General features: G+C 40.1%; 1 protein-coding gene across 19 annotated transcripts in view; it reads right to left on the reverse strand.

Annotated features, from left to right (window-relative positions):
- Positions 1 to 1,098: 1,098 nt before the first annotated feature.
- ABI2 (abl interactor 2) overlaps positions 1,099 to 14,242 on the reverse strand; it is an 87,067-nt gene continuing 73,923 nt past the window's right edge. For all 19 annotated transcript variants that reach the window (XM_078379670.1, XM_072978542.2, XM_072978535.2 and 16 more), the window contains 3 exons: positions 11,743 to 11,829; positions 10,649 to 10,822; positions 1,099 to 8,359 (listed from right to left, as the gene is read on the reverse strand). In XM_078379670.1, the coding sequence (XP_078235796.1) occupies positions 8,184 to 8,359; positions 10,649 to 10,822; positions 11,743 to 11,829 (437 nt within the window). In that variant the 3' untranslated portion in view covers positions 1,099 to 8,183. The remainder of the gene's footprint in view (positions 8,360 to 10,648; positions 10,823 to 11,742; positions 11,830 to 14,242) is intronic.

The following is a 14,242-nucleotide window of genomic DNA, read 5'->3' on the forward strand; positions in this document are numbered from 1 at the left end:
ATTATTTTTCCACTTCATGGCAAGTTAAATGAGCACCCGTATGGCTTATTTCATAGGCCTTGAAAAATGAAGACTGCCAACCCAGCAAATTAAGATTTCATTTCTGTCTTAAATTTAACATTACCAATTACCAAGCAAAAAATAAGGTTTTATTGCACCAAATGGTTGATGAAGTTCAAGATGTTTTAAACGCACACCTTTCTGGGGCTCTCCTAGGCGTAAGCAACTTGTGCTCCCCAATGAAGACAAAGAGGGATTTTTAAGGCTTTCCCAAATTCTGTTTGGTGAACAAATGTTTCTATATACCCTGTTTAGGTGCATGTATGCTCCTATACACCTGTATGGTCCAGCACTTTCTGTCCTGCCTAATTGAAGTTCTATATCTACATTAGACATGGGGGTATTTGTATACAAATACCCCCATCTCTAATCTACATAATTGCCTGAAAATTGAAACAATTTTTTTTTAACTGAAGAGGCATTTGATCAAACAGGACTGACTAAAACAGGCTAAAATTATTTCTGTGACTGTAGCGATAATAGGATTCAGTTAAATGCTTGGCTTTTCCTATTTCTTCCAGAAACAAGCTTGCCTGTGTATCCTCTTCATGAAGGGCCTATGTTGTAGGTAGCTTTTCATAGCAAGAGACTACTTCATGAGGAGAAAGAGTTAATGAAGCAATTTCTAAAATGCAGTTGTGGGTGGCTTTTGCTTTGATTGAAACAGTATAAGCCTGATAACAACATGAGTAACAAGTGATGCTTAATACCACCTCCATTGGTAGTACATGCCTCTCAATGAATTTGCTGTTTCATTGACTACCCCACAACTTATTACATCCCCACTTCACAGTATACCTTTATACTGTATCTGACTTCCACCCTCTTCCAAACTCTTTGCCATTGTATCAGCACTACTCATAATTAAGTGCTATACTTTCCATTATATTTATTTGTACTCATGGCTCACAAGATCCTTTGTCCTGATTTGGTGGGCAGTTATGAACTCGGAAGCCATCAATCTTTGGCTCAGTTATATTAGTGTCATATTTTGCAAGCAGCAGTTCAGTCTTAAAAAAGCTCAAGACACTTGGTGGGGCAGGTCAGAGTGTGCTTTTTGTTTTTTATTTATGACTATGTAACAAGAGGGTTTAGTACACAGCAACAGTTAATTCCAAATACAATTTAAAAACTTTTAAAAATTTGTTCCTCCACGCATTGGAAGATAGTTTAATGGCACACACAATTAAAAAAAAAACCAGTAACACAGCCTTCCCTAGAATCCTGCAGAGTTCTCATAATTTACTGCCTTACCACAAGAGCTCAGAGCACACTGCCACTGTAAGTAGCAGAACTGCACATTGTCAGCCAAATTAAATTTATTTTGTTTAGACAGTAGATGCAGTTTGACACACATATCACTGAAACCCATCTATACAAGCAATGAGAGTTCTGTGGGTTGGAGCTGCATTTATGAGTAGATCCATTGAAATAAACGGGAATTAAGGCATTGATTTCAATGCATCTGAAGTGTATGTTTGGTCCAACCCAATCTGTCAAAAAAAAAAAAAAACCAACACAAGCACCTGTTCTTTATATTCTCTCAGTCATGAGCATTCAGCAAGGCCCTAATGGAAATCAGTCTGTATTGTTTCCACATTTATGACTATATAATTAATGCTTGATGGAACTGGAAAAATACTTCATAAATTCCATTTCTTAATTCAGTATGAAGCTACTCAGTTTTTATAGTATATTAAGCTATTCTCTGTCACACTGCTCTGGGGAAAAGGGAGAGACATACACCACCTGTTAAAAAACATGTAACACAGCAAATGGAGATGTACATTTTAAAGTTCAAGTTTATCAGCAAGATTCTTTTTTTTTTTAATTACTACACCACTCTTAATGCACTGAATGCCTAAATTTGGTCAGTATCATCGAGTTTCATATGTTTAAGCACTGCAGTACCCATCCTCCAAATACAAGTGACAGTATATAATACTGCATCGCAAACAGAAGTAACATCTTGTTTTTTAACAAATGATTTCTCATTAAAAAAACCTTTCCCAATCATATTTGATACATCAGCTATGCACAGGATTTAAGCACCTATACATGCTCCTCAAAACACCAGGAAAGTGTTAATCAAATGGGTAACTGAGAAGTCCCCTGTTTCTACCATTATTTAAATGTTGTTATCCCCTTCATTATGCTTGTGGCATTTCCAAACAGTACTACGGCCAAAGCCTACCCCAGCAAGTAAAAATGGGAAGACACTCCATTCTCCTTGACATTTTAACCCTGAGGCAGGACAATTAGCACCCAAACTTAGCTACCTATATCTTTGTGTTTTCTCTAGCAGAGCATATACAAAGTCATGGATACCAGCCATTTATTTTACTTTAAGAGTTCTTTTCTACCAGGGAAAAAGTAATGGTTTATTTGGGCCTCAAAGGCAGAGGTCAGTTGTGGAAACTGAAGGTGGAAATTACACTAACACCCAGCAGAACCCATAAAGATTGGAAGCTCTCAAAGAGATCCCTACACTTGGAGATGCCTCTTCAGAAGCAGAAGGTGAACTCACTCAACTAAAAGATGGTTTAGGTGAGAAGCTGCTGCTTGCTAGAGAATTAATACTGCTGCCTTGTAAAAACCAGAAGAACTGCTGGATAGCTCAGTGGTCTGTTGGGAGTTTCATTCCCCACTGTGCCTCCTTTACAGTGATCCATTGGGTCCCTTCCACCTCTGAAATTCTAAGATTATTACTAATATTATTATTATAAGCTGTTTGTGCAAGACCAGTAGCTCTCAGGGATTGTTCCATCTAATTTATGAAAAGCAGCCAACTCATGCTATGCCTTCAGTAAAGTTCTATGACGAGGGTTTTCCTCCAGTGTATGCTGCTGTCAACCGATGGGTAAACAAGCCTAAGAGGCACATGCATGACCATAAAAAAGAGCCAAGCAGGGACTCGCAAACATTCTTTTAAAGATGTAATAAAGAAAAAAGGGGATACATAGTTAAAGTTACATTAAAAGGAGACTACACACACACAAATGCAATTGTCAGCACTGAACACACTTGAATTAATCTTTAGAAACACAAACCAGTAACAAGTTGGCAATATATCATTTGTGAACTTGTTTTCTTATTACATCAAAGTAGAGAAAACCAAACACACTACAAATACTTCTGATCTACAAGGTTTGTGTGTGTGCTCTAGACCTTTACCATGTAGAAGTGAAGCAAAGCAGTAACTAAGCCTCACCACGGACTGTGGAAAACATTCTTTGCCCTCTTTGCCCTTCACAAAGGTGTGTGCGATGAAGGGGGAAAAGAGAGAGATGGCAGCAATTCATATAAGTCAAGTAGGGCCAAGGCAGCCCTTACTTGGATATACCAATAAACCAACATTAGGCCTGAAAAAAAGAAGGCACCAGAGACTACTGTTCCTATTTCACACAGACAGCTAGCTCTCTTTGCATGTAAAGACTTGTTTCTGGTGCTATGAGAAAGAGATTTTGCTCTTCTACAGGACACCAACAAGGTTGGAGAAAAACAGTTTGGATTTGTGTGCCATTATTTCATTGAATGGGGATGAGACGGCTGAGGGAACGAAAATCCTGTTGCAAAGGAACAAATGCAAACCACTTTGACACAGACCGTAAATTGGGCTCTTGTAGTGACTGCTTTCCCTGCAAGATACTGAAAAATGTGTATGCAATCTTCAACATCTTTTACACCATCACGCAAATTTTGACAGCAAGACTATGGGTATAATTTTCTTTGAATTTACCAAGCCATCCTCATTCTCCCATACTACCTTTTTAAAAAAAGTAAACATTAAATTAAAAGAAGGGAAGTTGGCAAGAATTACAACTGAAAGTTGGATAACACCCTCACTGATTTGATATAGCATGCAGTCTATGTAACATTACATACATATAAAGTCTGATTACTTTGGGCCTTGTACATATAGTATCATCCCTAGACATTCTACAAATTTTAAAATAAAAAATGAGCATGAAATGCAAAGAATTTCTGTACAACATAAGAACTGCAGAATAAAAGCATAAAACCAGCAGGGGGTGAGCAATATGAAAACAGCCTGTCACAGCTCCACAGGAAGATGGCCTTGGCCTAAAAAGGTGTGCAGGGAGTAAATAGCCACAGAATCAGAGAGCTGAAAATCTTCTATGATAACCTGTGGCATTGCCCTCCTTAGGAGCTGGACAGACTTCCAAGTTTCCCACATAATTAAGGAAGCATGCCCATCTTAAAACATTACAGAGAAGCTCCTTATAAACCAATTCTATATTGAAAGCATACCAAAAAAGCCCACTGTATCTACAGTGTGAAGCCTCTCCAAACGACTTTTGTGACTGCAGAATCTGTCAGAACCGAATTGGCCCTGGCACCATGACCTAGCTATCCTGGGATGTGCATCTGCTCTCCAAGTGAGCCCTAGCTAAGGCCAGGACCTTGCAAACAGACTGACTGAAGGGACTGCATCAAGCTTTTTCGCAGAGAATTTAAACTTCAGGGGCAATATGAGCTCAAATCAGTAGTGTAATCTAAAATGAATGGTATGACATTTCCCAGAAGGGCAGAAAAAAAATGTACTCGCTTCAAATGAAGAATCTTAAGTTCAGATAACCTGTTTTTGGAGAAGGGGGGGCACTAGAACTTGTGCCCTTAAGAAGCTGCCCGCAGCATGCAGGGCCAAGTACCAGATGTAAAGTGCATGACTAATGGGGCAAATAAAATTGGGTTTCTGTATGTAGAGGGGAAAGATGCTTATCTGTCCGTAGTGCTAGCCATAATTGGTCATCCTAGGAGGGAGCTATACGTGTAGCCTCTTCATTACACTGTCTCAACATCCTGCCTCCTTTCCTTCCCTCAGACTACCCAGTGCTGTAGAAACTCCAGATTCTTTGAATGGAAGGGAAAACAGAACAGGACTATTTTCTCTCTCACACACACACATACATCTTCTGGCACCTAGTTCTCAACAGCATGAGCAGCACAGGGGTCCGCACATTTTGCCCCAGCTTATTTATTAGCCATAATTGGTCGTCATCACTGACCCCCTTCACTTGCTTTCTTTACAAATACAGGAAAATCCAGTGACAAAGTAGGGACCTCTCACATGGCAAGTGGCTTCAGAGCAGACTCCTTCTTCAACCTCTGAACAATCACCATAAATGCATTTACTCTTTGGAGTCAGGGGATGGCACCTGGCTTTTCCCTGCTGTGGTCTGAGAAGTGGTGATATTTACCCATGGCAAGTATATTTACGGAAGCTGGCACTTCCTTTTGGTTCTTCAGATTACAAGGTACATCTCAAGGGGTTTGTGCACACCCCTGCTATATCTAAAAGATATTGTACAATCTGACTCCCACATATACCCTTCCATGTTACCTAAAGGCCCAAGCCCTTTTGGTAGGAATTTTACCATATCCATATTCTGTGCAGGAGGCAGAGGCTTCATAATAAGAGACTATGGGCTAGATGAGATGGTCAATACCAACCTAAAGGCTTAAAGAGACCACTGGTAATGGTGCAGCTAAAAAATCTTGTCAATAAAATAAATAAATAAAGGATCTAATATTATTAATGACCTTAACAAAATTACTTGCTAAGATGACCAACACTGATGAATTCCTTTCAATGAACAAACAGTAATTCTATGAAAAGCAAAGCTCCAAATCAGCATTACATATTCCTGGCTGTTTCGAACAATGCAGGTTATCCTGTCAGTGAAAGCTACTCATAGGCATCTTTACTGTATTTTACTAAAGTCATAAGCAATCAACCTCAGGATATCTTTATTTAATCCTTCCAAGTGCGCAGAACATGTAGCATTCCCATGTAAAGCAATGATTTGAAGAGACAGCCCACCTGATGGCCTCATAACAGGTCAGTTCTTAAGCAAGGGTGGACAACCACACTCTTCTGGATGTTTTTGAACTTGCAACTCTTATAATGACTAGAGATGATAGAGCTCTAGGCCACAATCTGGAGAGGACACAGTGGCCCATCTCTGCCCTAGGGTGATCCCATTCTACTTAGTTTAGTCAGAACAGTGCAACTAGTTTTCAATACTGAAAGTATTTTGAGTGGGCTGGGGGGACGGGACACCAATTACCACAAAGCTGAAGGCTAGAAGAATCTATGCTAGGATAATATTGACTTTTGGTAATACCTTATATTTGTTCATGGCTCAAGCAAAAAACAAGATAGGACTGTTTCCTAATTGTGTTACGGAGCATAAACCAATACAATCTGCATGCACTGAGACAGCAGCTATCTGCAAAACTTGGTTTTGCTAGTTTAATGAAGTTTTGGCTAGTTTAAGAAAAGGTGGTTAGTACAACCTCTGTTCCAGGCACATTACTTTTCAACAATTATCTGAATCTAACACTGGCTGGTATCATCAAGTCAGCATATCTTAAGGGACCAAGACAGGTCAGTGAAGTAACAGTACTCCACATATTTGGGAGTTAGTTTGGTTGTACTTTAGTTAAATATTGTTGGGGGAGTGGCTTGTCAAAAGTGGGACTGTGACATGCAAGGAAGAGGGTTTAAGCCTTACTACTCACCCACACAAACATGCCACAGTCCCAACAGAATTCCTCTACGCCATTAATCTATGTGCCCTGGGAGAAAACTTATTACTGGCACCAACAGCAACTTCCTTTTGCAAAGTTCAGCAGGACCCCAGCAAAGAAGGTCACATTCCCATCACCCCATGCACAAGCCTGATTCAGAGTCTTCACAGCCCCTATTCAACCAAACATAAATATGCAGTGTCCATTTAGCATGACCCTAAAACTTAGGAAGCCATAACAGGTTGCCATTCACATACACACAAAAACAGCCTCCTCTTCCTTGATTGGACCAATGGTGAGAAGATAGTTATAATTCTCACCAGTTTCTAATTAGTGTTCAAAGAAAACCAGACATTTGACAGCCCTTTGGAATAAGAAAATCAACCTGGGAAACATCTGACTAACTGCAGGTCCTTCATGATATGTACCAAAATCTGGAAATAGAATTAAGACCAAATTTCTACCATGTGATTGATATAATAATGATAAGTGGTTCAGCAAAAGCACAAAAATAAATCCAATTTTTTTCCTCTCTGGAGATACTGCCACTCTCAGTTCTAATCCCCCAAACTAGAAAACGAGGTAATTTCAGAAGACTGTAGCCAGCCTCAGTAAAAAGAACCAGGATAAAGCCCAAGATGCATATCCACAAGTTGTGGCTTACTCATGCTCTGAAAGCAATATCTGAGCAACACGACGGAATATCAGGTAAGCAGGTATAAACCATTCCTCCAGGTATTTTGTAAACTGGAGAGCAGAACAAGGCTACCAGTACCTGAATGTGTTTAAGGTCCTTCAGGTCTGTCCAACAGTTCAGAAACAACCATATGAAAGAGACCAAGCTTCTGGCTTTTATATGGATCAGTATAATGGGGAGACCATCTTTTGATGCTAGATGTTCATACATTATCAAAATTCAGAGGAAGGTGATTTGAAACCAGCTCCTTGCACGTCCAAATCAGGCTACATGTGCTGAACAATTGCAAAAGTATTTGGGTCAGAGATGCAAGGAACCAACCTGAGATCCAGTTGGTATGTGAACCCAAAATGTTTGCCAGCACATTATTTTTTCAATAGGGGTGTGTGGAATAGGGAGGTGGGGTGAAGGAGAAGAGGTGGGTGGCCTGTTGAAGCCAGTCCTTAAGCACTGGCATTCAGGATGCCCCAACACCAGGGCTTGCATTATTCCTGAGAAAAATCCCATGTCTTGATTGAATGGGTCACATTTGAACAATGGATCTGTTAATTGGCAAATTCATTACATCTCATTTATCTACACCTGAATATGTCAGCTTATTCAAATCTGTCACTCAGCTCAACTCAGTCACTGCTGGCAAATGGAAGAGCCATTTCTTCAAAACTCAGATCACTATTTTATAAAAGGGGAGGGGGAGCAAAACAAAAGAAAAATAAGGAGTGGTTTGTTACAATGATCCTTCCTTCCTTCTGTCCCTCCTTCCTTCCTTCCATGCACTTGTCTGGGTCCCCCCAGGTGCTGGTGAAGATCTGGGGAGCTCCACAATCTCTTGGCAAGCAAGGGGCAGTTCGGCCTCTTGCCCTGACGGTCTTCACTCAGAGTAGTGCATGATGGACTCCACATAGTTTCCCGGGAAGAGTCCTGTTACTCCATTCATGACACCCTCATACCAGCCATCATCATTCTTCTTAATGACATAGATGATGGCACCTTCCTGGAAGGAGAGTTCATCCTCCTTGTCTTTAGTGTAGTCATAGATTGCCACAACTAGGAAAAAAAACAGAAAAGAAAGAAGTTGGAGGACACCAGGTTGCTAGGTTTGGCATAAAAACCAGTGATTCATCACAAAGCCAAAATAATATTTTTGACATTTATAAACATTTTATTATTAAGAAAGTTAGGAGATAAAATTGGCTCTAGTTCATTTGCTTTGTAGCACACATAATAAATAACCAACTAGTTGTTACTGTTGGTGCTAATAATTATTTCCAAGAGACCACATGTATATTGTAACATGACCTTCTCCTCTATTTTCGTTCAAAATAAGAGCTTTGGTCAAAATTACTTCATGTGGTAAACAGGCAATTACAGTCTCCTGAAAAATAGATAGCTGCTTTCCTGAGAGTTGTAGAAGGAAGCCAGGTCAAGGAACTCTCCTTCCTCAAAATCATTCACTGATGAAATTAAGAAACTAACTCCATTTCCAGATGCAATCAAAAAGCAGGACAAGTGAAACCCAAATCAGCACTCTGATCAAACGTTATCCCCAATCCATATAACTTCCAATGAAATCTGATTTCTCACTGCCTATATTTGAAATATGCCGCATACCCAATGCAGAACTGCCAACATATTTTTGTGGCTCTGTGTTATACTTCTCACGCAATCAAGGAGCTAATTGCACCCCTATGCAGAGCTGGATTATTAGCAAGGATGACTGTTGAAAACATCTACATCAAATGCACATCCGCTTTTCAACTACCATCTCTTCCTATAAGACCAAAATCAAGGAAAAGGGGTAGGGGGATGGTTGAACATCTGTGAATTTTGAAGGAATAACAGGGAATGCCAGGACTACAGTATGGAAATAAACAACTACCCACCTCTGAAAATGGAAGGAACCTCAGGAAAGTCTAGCACCCAGAAATGTGGAAAACTGAGTTACTTGGAAATCATTTAATAGGCTATGGGGTGAAGTTGGCAAAACCAAGGTGAACCTTAGGATTTTTTTTTTTTGTACTGACACAGTCCTTTGCTGATGAGGAGAGGAAAAGGCAACTGCACACCTACAGTATCTCAGCATACTCTAAACCCATCAGCACTTACTATGGAAGATTTTATGCCACCTGCCCTATATGTTCTTGTTACTGGGCAAAAATTGTATATTTATTAATGCAGTTTTGTGATCCTGACACAAGTAAAGAAGAACGAGTAGCCAGGATATGTATGAGCTCTGTTCTATTGTCCACAAACCTTTTACTGTCACTTTACTCCTCTTTTTATGCCAGCAGCAAAATGAAGGAAGAAAGTGTAGCTAACCAGAGTTTCTTTTTATAGGCAAACTAGGAATTATGGTCAATATGCTTTCCAGACATATAAAAGTCAATTTCAAGTGATGCTTCTAACTCCTATGGGAGGCGTGTGCAAAGCTGCAGCAAAAGTATAGGGAGCTCTTGCAAACTTTGGCTAATTCAGCCAGGATCTAATTGTTCAAATCAACAAGGGATGGGATTTTCATAATTCTAGGACTTCCAATTCCAGAGGTCACCTAGAAGCCTCCACACAGACTTCTAGATTTGGGACAGCAAAAATCGGAGGGCAAAAGAGATCTCTTTTTAATCATATTGGTCTACCAGAACAATGTGGTCTAGCAGAAAAGAAGGGGATCCGCTTTCTGTCACACTGCTCCATGGAAGGGTAGTTCAATGAGAGGTTTGCCTATAGTGTCAAATGTGCAATAAGACTACCCTACACAGAGACCACTGGAACAATTCCCAGGAAGCAGTACAACTAACTGGGTGGTCCCTTGTGCTTCTTGGCCAATATAGTGAAGACAAGCACAATGCAGTGGTAGAAATATATCTTTTTAACTTTTTGGTTTCTCCCTTCTCAGTCCCAGCATTCTGCCTGAGGGATTCTAGGTGACTTCTGAGACCAGAAGTCCTATAATTACGAAAATCCTATCCCCCAACAAACCCAGCTGAAACAACTGGCAGAAATCCACCAACTGCATTTCTTCACATGCAAAGCTTCCCCTTGCCTCAATACTGATAAAAATTAAGCATGCCATATTGTGTAGCCTGCATAATTAACTTGTAAACCGCCCAGGCATTGCTTGAAGTGCTATGGGGCGGTATATAAGCAGCACGCTTTGCTTTGAATATTGTGAAATGCACCATTAAGTACTAATACATTCCTTTCACACTGTGCCCTCACTTGGCAAAGTTTGAAGTATCTGTCACATCTCAAGTATAGGAATTCAGCAGTCAAGTATCCTATGCTGAATCCATGGCAACAGAAGATGCTTTGCTGTATTACAATTTTCAGCAAAGGTACCTTTCTCCAAGTAGATCCTTGGTGCCCATGGTGGATCTTCTTCAGCATAAGGGTCACTGTATTCCACCACAGCTGCTTCTTCTTCTTCGTAATCTTCCGGAGGAGGAGGTGGAGGTGGGGATTCATCAAAGACTGGTTCATCTACAGGAGGTGGGGGCGGAGGTGTATCTGAAACTGAAGAAAAAATATATTAAAGGCTCCTGAAGTTAAAAGTTCAGTACATGAATGCTTTGCAGCTCTTACTCTCCCCCATCCCTCCTCTTTCCAATCCATCCAGTGACCAGCTGTGGTGATAATAACGGGTGGGTTACTCTTGTTTTACAAGTAAAACCCTAACTGGGAGAGAAAGAGAGAACTAGCAAAATAAGTCTAAATATCAAGATCAGATGTTCCTTCATCTTCAGACTCAAATCTAACACTCATTCTGTAACATTTGGATCCAAGCAGAAAACTCAAGCTCTCCTCTTTAAAGATTTACACTCTATGTTACTTCCTGCCAATTTTCGCAGCTATCGTCTTAAATGGTCATACCGGATGATTAATTCTTGGTAATTCTTTCCCCTTGTAGCAAAGTGTATACATATGAATTACAAAAGCTTCATGTTCCATAAATTTGTAACAAGGGAATTTGTTCTGGGTTAGACAAACTGGTGCCCACCATGTTATACTGGATTCTAACTTTCATTAACAAGTATGGCCAGTAGCCAGACAAGGCAGAAGTTGGGGTCCAACAACATTTTGAGGCCATCAAGTTGTCTAACCCAAGTTGGGACACAAAAGAAGCATATCACCCACTCCCATAAAAATTACTATTTCCCCTCAGATTAGTAGAAGACCACTGTAGCTAGCACACACTGCAACTGCTCAGAGTAACTGCTGACTGGATGCTAGGTCAAATTTACACAACAGTTAAGGAGCAACTGACCTAAAAAGATATCTTCTACAACAGAGTTGAGCAAAGACAGACAGTAAGGCAGGACTGCATATCTCCCAGAGACACAGTTACACTTGCACTTAGCATATATGGACAAATGGGAGCCAAGATCTAAAAGTTAAAGTAATTCTACCTAAAATACTTAACAATAAAAACTTACTATTTTCCTGAACTCTGGCCACAAATCCCATTAGTGGTAACTGGGGAGTTACCTGCAGAATGGAAGGAGGTGGTGGTGCAAGAGACACTGTAATAAAGGAGAGTGATCATCATAATTCTGTGATTATTGAAATATGAAAGATAAGGCAAGCACTGTGAGCACCTTGATCACTGAAGAGGGGGAAAAGGGCCACTCAAAAGCAGAATAAACGTTAACTGGCAGATTGAAAAGTACAACTAAGCCAGCAATAAAACTGGCATTGCCCTGACTAGTATTAATCATACAAAGCTTATGATGTGGAAAATAAAAATATTTCCAAATTCACTGAGCCTTTCCATAACGTCAGTTTTTGCATCCTCTCTATTAATGCTGCTAGAAACCAAATTTATGGTTTCATAACATGATTTACAAAGTTCAGTATTCCAAGACAGAGAAAAAACTGAACACAACTTTTCTATCTGAGCTGGATCAGAGAGAGGTCAGGCCTGTGGATTTGACTAACTTCACTCAAAGTACTTTTTTAAAATATGAGGAAAGCAGGGAACAGAGCTTTAACAAGCAGTATAATCTCACTGTTTAAACTAGGAGTTTACAAAATGGTTGTGAGACAGCCGTAATAGCTTAGTAAATACATTGGAAAACTTGTCACATGGGGTGCTGCAGAAACCACAGGAGTGCAACAGAAACTGTATTGACCTTCTCCTATAAAGGTAAGTGGGAACCTTTTATTTCTATGGGAGCATAAAGCAGGAGTCCCAGCCCCAGGTGCTTGCTGTCTCAAGAGTCAATGGAAGGATGTACCATATTTTTCGCTCCATAAGACGCACCTTTCCATAAGACGCACCAATTTTTAGGAGAAGAAAACAGAAAAATATAATCTGTTTTCTTCGCTCCATAAGACACACAGACTTTCCACCCCCGTTTTGTGGGGGAAAAGTGTGTCTTATGGTGCGAAAAATACGGTAGTTTCTGCCCACATTTCAACAACATCACCAGTTCTGTCTTTCTGTCTTAATGAATGCCATTCCAGTTGTTTATTTAATTATTTTTAGCATGCCTTTCTCCTTAAAAAGGACCCAAGGTGGCTTGCACAATTAAAAGGCAATATTTATAGATAAAAACACTAAGTACACAAACAGTAAAAAAAGATCAAGCAAATACCATACTAAAACAAAGCAACACAAAAACATATTCAAAGCAGTAAGGCACAACAATCCATTTAAGGCAGCCAGTCTTCACCTGCTTGTGGAAAAACAGCTAAGATGGGGCCAGCCTGGCCACCTGTGAGAGGGAGTTCCAAAGTCTGGGAACAGCAACAGAGAAGGCCCTCTCCTGTATCCCCACTAAGCAGGCCTGTGAGGATGGTGGGACTGAGAGATGAACCCATGATGATCTTAATGCTTGGGCAGGCTCATGAAGTGAGACACGGTCCTTGACATAGCTTGAACCCAAGCTATTTAGGGCTTTATATGTAAAAACCAACACACTGGATTTTGCCTGGAAATGGATCAGCAGCCAGTGAAGGATTATATGACCACTGTGATCAGCCCCACTTAGCAATCTGGCTGCCACGTTTTGGACCCACTGAAGTTTCCAGATAATTTCCAGAGACAGCCCGATGTAGAGTGTGTCACAGTAATACAGCCAGGATGTAACCAAGGCATGTGTTACTGTGGTCAGATCAGACCTCTCCAGGAACAGGAACAGCTGATACACTAGTTTTAATTCTGCATTTGAATTTGAATTCCTACAAGAATATTCAGCAACTCTAACTAGAACAAATGGAGGTACTAAAAAACTGTCTTTGGAACATGACCACTGTTGAACAGTTCAGCAGCCATATGCTGTTTCTCATTTTGATTCTTAATCTACAACATACATCTATAACATATTTGCCAAAGGCTACAAAAGCATGTTTTTGGCAGGAAATGCTGGAAAGCTATCAATATCCACAATGCAAAGCCATCCTCATATTACATCCACATCCACATACCCATCATGAACAACCAAAAACCTCACCTCCAATATGATCACCACTCTTTCCCTTTCCTAATTCATATTCCCAGACATATTTTTCTTCTGATGTCTGCACAGTGCAAAATTAATAGACTATTTCAATAGGGCATTTCTTGCCCTCTTGTCCATTTTTGCTTTCTTGGCACCACAGCAATCTGGTTGTCCCTACCAGACCTCTCCCCACAATGAGTCCTTGTTGAGAGTCCTTTTGCTTCCACTCTGAAAGGCATTTAAGTCCAGGGATCTATCTATCATCCTGTTCAAGCAACCACAAGTCTGGATGTTCTATGCCTGCTGCCAAGGAAGTTGCTTTATTTGTAAATTTACAATCCAATGATGGAGTCTCTTTAAAAATCACTACTTGCTTCTATACTAGGGAGACAGAATGAAGATTTATATAACTTCTGTACATTCTATCTGCTATCTTCTACTACTAACAAAACCTTCAGCTCACTCATCAGCTTTTTAAGGTTTATCATACTGA

Source organism: Pogona vitticeps, chromosome 1 (assembly GCF_051106095.1).
Source record: "Pogona vitticeps strain Pit_001003342236 chromosome 1, PviZW2.1, whole genome shotgun sequence".
NCBI lineage: Eukaryota > Metazoa > Chordata > Lepidosauria > Squamata > Agamidae > Pogona > Pogona vitticeps.